Source organism: Sprattus sprattus (genome assembly GCF_963457725.1).
Source record: "Sprattus sprattus genome assembly, chromosome: 4".
Classification (NCBI taxonomy): Eukaryota; Metazoa; Chordata; class Actinopteri; order Clupeiformes; family Clupeidae; genus Sprattus; species Sprattus sprattus.
Genome location: NC_137923.1, coordinates 8,850,787 through 8,857,327, shown reverse-complemented (window position 1 = coordinate 8,857,327; position 6,541 = coordinate 8,850,787). Strand labels below are relative to the sequence as shown.

General features: G+C 43.3%; 1 protein-coding gene across 1 annotated transcript in view; it reads left to right on the top strand.

The window, feature by feature from the left end:
- The window catches only part of gng7 (guanine nucleotide binding protein (G protein), gamma 7), a 22,284-nt gene extending 15,964 nt beyond the window's left edge, over nt 1-6,320 (top strand). Inside the window, exons 3-4 of the mRNA XM_080836379.1 lie at nt 1,809-1,929; nt 2,565-6,320. Coding sequence (XP_080692505.1) covers nt 1,849-1,929; nt 2,565-2,690 — 207 coding nt within the window. The 5' untranslated portion in view covers nt 1,809-1,848 and the 3' untranslated portion in view covers nt 2,691-6,320. The remainder of the gene's footprint in view (nt 1-1,808; nt 1,930-2,564) is intronic.
- Nucleotides 6,321-6,541: the final 221 nt, after the last annotated feature.

Below are 6,541 nucleotides of genomic sequence, written 5' to 3'. Positions count from 1 at the left end.
AATAGGAGGGGCCTGGTGGCGCCATTCGAACTGGTAGAACCCCCTTTGATTTAACCCACTTTATGTTAAGTCAGAGAGAGTGTGGAACTATTTGAATCCCTCCTGTTTCTTTCTTACAGTAAATGCACACTATTTAGGTACATATTTGAACTTGACTTGAAACTTGCCTTTTGTCTCAAAAGACATGTCAACCTCAGTGACTTTTTTACAGTAAATGTTGACGGGTACTTTATGTTTCACCAAAGTGAAAAACATTATACAGTGTAAACAGAGTGGAAGTCCCCTCACATTACAACTCCACTTCATCAGATGTGGGTTAACTTCAAGGACAGGATCATTTGTATCTGCATCTGTATGCTAAAAAATCCAGGAAAATCTAGGACTGCAAAACCTTTGGGGCAACACAAACGGGAGAAAATAGCAGCTATTCTCAGCCCGGTCATATGGTAGGCGTGTTCCTGTCGGACCAGTGTGGCACTGAAAAGTGAGAAGGCCTCGGAAAAAAACTGTAGCCCTGAAATATTGTCCTTTATGAGAGGTATGCGTTGGATGCGTTTGAATGAATGCATGTCTGTGTATTCTCAAGGAGAGCATTTATACTCCTGGGCTGCACGGGCCATTTCCTGGAAGGCGGCAGGTGCCTTGTGAAAAGCAGCTCTGTCTCCCATGTAAGGACAAAGGCCAAAGGCACTGAGAAAGGTGTCTGTTCTGCAGCGAGGTCCTTCTAGGAAAATATCGGAAAGGAAAAGGTAACAGTTACGAGTTGAGGAATGTGGTGTGTGAGGAAAAGGGTTTGATGTGTTATGGGTTTGTGCTCAGAAGACAAACAGAGGTCTTTTTTTACGACTGTTTCTGAGTGCGTTTGTGATCTGTACAGTTGTATCGAAGCAGAATAGTTAGCTTTTGGAGCCAAATGCGTGAAAGTTGAGGGCAACAGTCTTTAACCTTTTTAGTTCTTCTTGTATCTTGTAACTTTCTGGTTTTAAATTTGGACTTTGATGTTGTTTGAATGTGCATGTTTAATACTGAAATGTACACTGGAGGAGTTATCAGACAGTTCCCACTGCTGGCTCTTGAGATGATCACTCTGCCATTCTTCTCAAAGGTAAACAGACAAGTCTGGAGGCAACAGCAGCTGTGCTTCTTAGGTCTGTGATGCCACTGAAGGGACTGGGTGGTGGTGGGGTGGGGAGGACAGGGGCCCACACACAGTTTCTGGCTGAAGAACTTCTGCCCATCCTCACAAACAAGCCTTCACTTTTTGCAGCTTGCCCCCCCAAATCCCCCCCCCCCCCCTCCCCCCGGCACACACACAAACACCCCTCAGAGCTTGGACCCTAAACTAGTTTACAGGAGATAAGACTGTCTAGCTGGTCACAATGGATGGGGTGCCCCTGTGCTTGAGGCGTACTGATAGAGTGATTGATGGTGGTTGTTGAGGGTCTGAAATAGCAGGGTGGCTGAGTATAAGGTCCGTTGGTTGATTACTGAAGTGCAGAGGGTCATGTCGTGTAAGGAGATTGGTAGGCCGCGTAAAGAAAACTGCAAATTGGCCTGTAATATGACCTCACAAACATTTTTCAGTCATGTGTGAGTTCAAACTATGATATGAGTGTGTGTGTGTGTGTGTGTGTGTGTGTGTGTGTGTGCATGCATGCATGTGTGATTTTTGCTTTCGTGATATTCTGCAAATCCAAACTCCAGTATATTTGCTTGTCTGAGCTGAAAATGATGAGGTGTTGATCCCTGCTGCATTTGTGCTGGGTTAAATGTTTTTCTAATGCTGGCCTTTTTCTCCTTTGCTCCAGCTTTCTCTCCTGGTTGCAGCTTCATAACTGATGGCAGAGAATGTCGACGAATAATAACATAGCCCAGGCCAGGAAGCTGGTGGAGCAGTTGAGGATTGAGGCGGGGATCGAGCGCATCAAGGTGTGACAAGTCAACCAGAATCAGCGTGACCACACACACAAAAGCACACAGAAACATAGATGCAAGCAGCGATGTAAAGGCCAATAGTTATAATTTTTGTAAGGCAAACATATCAAGTGTAATTAGCCAAAACACATTGTTGCTTCTAGGGTTAAAATGAAGACAAATCTAATCTGACAGAAATTGACATCATAGGGTGCGTTGAACTCGGCTTTACATAGACTCCAATGGCAGAAGTACAAAGAAAAGGAGTTAAAAAAAAAGGTAGAAACACAATGGGGGCCTATTCAGCTTCTTTGCTTGGCCCCCAAATATAGGCCTGAGTGGGCCTCTCTCGTCCATCCTGTTAACATGACATAGGCCTCCCAAAATAAGCGCCAGCAGTTTGCACCCTAAACCAGGTGATGTTACAGAATTGTAGACCTCTAGCCCACCCCCTGCTCTGCATACCTGACTGAGCTTGTCAGTGGTTTTCTTGACTAAATGAACACATCTGATTTTGGCATTAAGGAGCATTACACTGATGTCAATCAGGTGTACATGGAGTAGGGGTAGACAGAACACATGCAGGGCACAGGACTGAGGATTAACAACCCCTGTAATAGAATGTAATGTTCTGACCTTCCTGTCCCCAGGTGTCGAAAGCTGCCGCGGACCTCATGAGCTACTGTGAGCAGCACGCCCGCAACGACCCCCTGCTGGTGGGGGTGCCCACCTCGGAGAACCCCTTCAAAGACAAGAAGCCCTGCATCATCCTATAGCCGCACCCCGAAACCCTCCTGCCCCTCTCCGACCTAACAGGTGCCCAGTTACAGTCAGTGGGCACAATTCAAATAGTACTTTTTACTCAGAAAAAAAACATACTCTGGAAAAAAAAACTAAAATGCCACACTCTCTTGATAAAGGCGAAGGGGCAATATCTGTCTCAGCATCACGCAGCCCGGTAGTTGAGTGCATCTCTGTGAAGGAAAGTACGCATTTGTGCAGAATGTCTGCTGTCAACAGTACATTTATTCACACAGATGTACTTAACAGGGGGATGGCAGATTTGAGAGTCTCACAATTTTTAAAATAGCTAAATATTGAGAAAAAATATTGTGACTGAGCGATACACAGCATGTTTTCAATCCAGAGTGGACCATGGGGTGATGGACGGGTCTTGTGAAGAGGTTTGATGGTGTAGGGTGAGCTTAGAGGAGAAAAAGTTGAGGGATGTCGTTGTGGCATGAGTTGACGGAATATGCTGACTGTCTAGCTGGCTAGCCCAGTCACACTGTGGTTATGGTTATTCAGTGTTAATGATTAGTTGTGTTATTTTTTGAAAGTGGCTACTTGTAGATTTGTATGGCCAAATATGAAAAAAAAAAAAACATTGCGGACATGCTTACCTTTACTGCAACAGCACATTTTATGATTTACAAAGGGATTCAAGACTTTAGGCAGAGATGCCAATATTTTTGCCAATTCTTTATAGTGTTCTCAGTCAAGTTATTACTTTTAACTCCTTTAATTGGATCCATTAAACAATAGATTTTGTTTTCAATATTTTTTGTTTTTGTTACTAACCTTGGAAAGACATACCTACTTTTATGATACCATGAAAACACTATAAAGAAACGAATACCCATGATTTAAATGTCCTCCTATTCACTGATAATGAGTGGTATTAAAGTAGTAGTATGACCACCATTTACTTGAAACATAAAGGTTTTCGGCTTATGTAGATGTGATAACAGAAGGATAGGCAAGGAAACCTGTAATACATAATTGAAGAAAAAAATATAACTGTTGAGTAATTCTCTGAGTATTTTGATGAAGAAACCGAATTGTATGTACCACACGCCAACACAAGAACGAGTCTGAGAAAAAAAATGACTTGCCCGGGCAGAGGTTGTTGTTCTTCTCTGAAACCAAACTTGATTGTAAAATCCATGAAGAAAAAAGGAAAGAAAACAATGTAAAAACTTTCTTTCAAAGTGTTACCTTTGAGATTAGCTGTTTGGATTTGTTTGGTGAAACTTCTTCTTTCTATGGACTATATGGAATCTGAGTCATTGAGTATGATGCTGTACAGTGTTTGATAACTAAAGCGCATTCATTTTCTGTGGATGTTTTATCTTTTGTAATTTTTGTGTAATATTTCCGTTTCTTCTCATCGACCATGTGTAACAGTTCTGTTTGTTATTGGGAAGGGAAAACATCTGGATGGGCTCTGCGTCTGAGTGGAATGATTAGATCAATACGTCCATTACCTCCACACTCAACAGCATAGTGGTCAGACACTCCTATTCAGTGAACTCAATCTCCACCTGCTCTACCCTCTTGAAAAATGTAGCGAATGGGATCGAGTGCATTGCCAGTCTATATTACCTGCATGATATGAGTGAACGGTTCGGTATGCAGGTCCAATGTTCACAGATATCTAGCCCAACACTCTTCCAAGCTGGGGTGTGTTGTGGTCCGATAGCCAATGGTGTCAAGGGCAGGACGTCATGTTACACAACAAGCCACACGCCTGGTTTTATCACTCGAGTAGCAAATGCTACAACTGTACGGAACAATAAGGTCAAGGCACACAGTGTCAGTCATGAAAGGGCGGTGTGTGTGTGTGTGGGTATGTGTGTTTGTGTGTATTTGTGTGTGTGTGTGTGTGTGTGTGTGTGTGTGTGTGTGTGTGTGTGTGTGTGTGTGTGTGTGTGTGTGTGTGCGTGTGTGTGTGTGTGTGTGAGCAATAGAGAGGGTCAGTGGGAGCATTGTCTGCCTGCGAGCAGCCTGACCGACAGCACTGAATTGGCTTAAAACGGAGTCAGATGAGTTCAGCTTGCCAGTCAACACTACCGCAGAACTTGGTTGGGTTAATGTTCAATAGCATTATGCGGTCAGTCCCTCGCCTTTGTGCTAAAAATGGCAGCATGACCCCCATAAGTACGGCTCTGAGCTGTGGTCACTGCGGAGAGAACAAGTCCCTATAGAAAATTAGCATGATTAGTCGCCCCTGCTCTCCCCTTGGAGTGAGTCAGAGATGGGGAGAAGTCACAAGACTACTCTGCTGATGAGTCATACAGTGGTGTGTCTCGTTCACCTGTCCATCAGCGGATAATTGAAGGACTGTTTAGTGGAGGAGGGAGTAGAGGACTGTCTGTTTGACTCCAGCACATGTCATTGTTGGTACTCGCAGCACACTCTTAGTCCACATGTGAAAAAAGAAAGAGAAGGCGCTCCCCAAAAGAAAACCCCATGGTGTCAGACTTCTGCCATCAGATCAGGCTATATTGAAATTAATGGTGCGATTGCATTGTCAAGGCTCTCCCCACGTGGGTCAGGATTGAAGAGCAAGGGAGAGAAAACTGAGTTGGGTGACACAATGCGAGAGAAGAGATTTGTAGTGTAGCTGAGGAATGCTTGAGCAGAAGCTGTACTGTGCCTTGTAGAGTTTCCATTTGGAAATACAGAGGAGGGGGGGGGGGACACAATTCTGTAATTCTTATTCAGTTAAAGGGACATGTCAGTTGGGAGATATCACCACGCAGATACATATTATTTAGCTGCATTTCGGCCTATCTTTCTAAAAAAACAAATTATACAAAGAAATTGCCTCCAGTCAGTAAAAAGGTGATTTTATGGATGTGCAACAGTACAGTCAGAGTGTACAAACTGCATTTCCTAACTCTTATTCAGCCAGGTTGGTTCTTTACAGTAACCAAGCTAACTGATGAGTCTTTGTACCATTTCCAGATGGTATTACACTGGAGTAAACACTGTGAACGTACCTGCGGAGCATTTCTGAGGACAGTTTCCAACCTCTTCACCAGCAATGTGTGCAAGGGGCCCACTGTGCTGAGTGTCTTTGTTAGCGTTACTTTAAGTGCCAGATTCAGCATTGCCTAAAGTCCTCTGTCAGTACTAGCCCATGGACAGCCGAGATATCTCCACGCCATCATCGCTATTCTCATTGGGGCCTGCTAGGTCATGGAGTTTCCTGTGTCATATCCCGGTGTTAGCACAGAGGAGTTGCCATTCTTTTAGTCACACTTAACGAGAACACAAAAAGGTGCTGAGGTACCCTAGCCGTGACCTCAATCCCTCAATCCGCATGTTCTTGTCCGCCATTTTTAAACACGGAGTGCATTCACAAGAGCTGAGAGGAGGCTTTATGTGGGTAATATCTTTAGCCAAGTCGTTAGCCAGTAGAATCCAGTCTCAGCCTGAGTCATGATTTTGGGTTATTTCCTGTGTATGCATACGTATCTTTCTTGCCTTGATTATGAAGAAATATATCTATTTTTTGTAATTGTTCTTCTCTTATGTGCCATAACTCATGTTTTCTTGCACACTGTTAATATTTTGTGGATATTGCTGTTTAAGATGATATCAAAACGTAGAGAAAAGGAATAAAGTTCAAATGTAACTGCATTTGTGTAGCATACTCTGTTGTTTGTACATCGATTTTTTTCTAAAAGTGCATATTGATCATATTCTGCCAGTATGATCCAGGTTCTATGTTATTTCCAAAGAGGATATAAAGCATGTCAGATAATATTACAAAAGTTATAATTAAAATGATCCAACTCTTTATATCATCTACCACAGTGGTGTAGTCCAGGGTATGCAC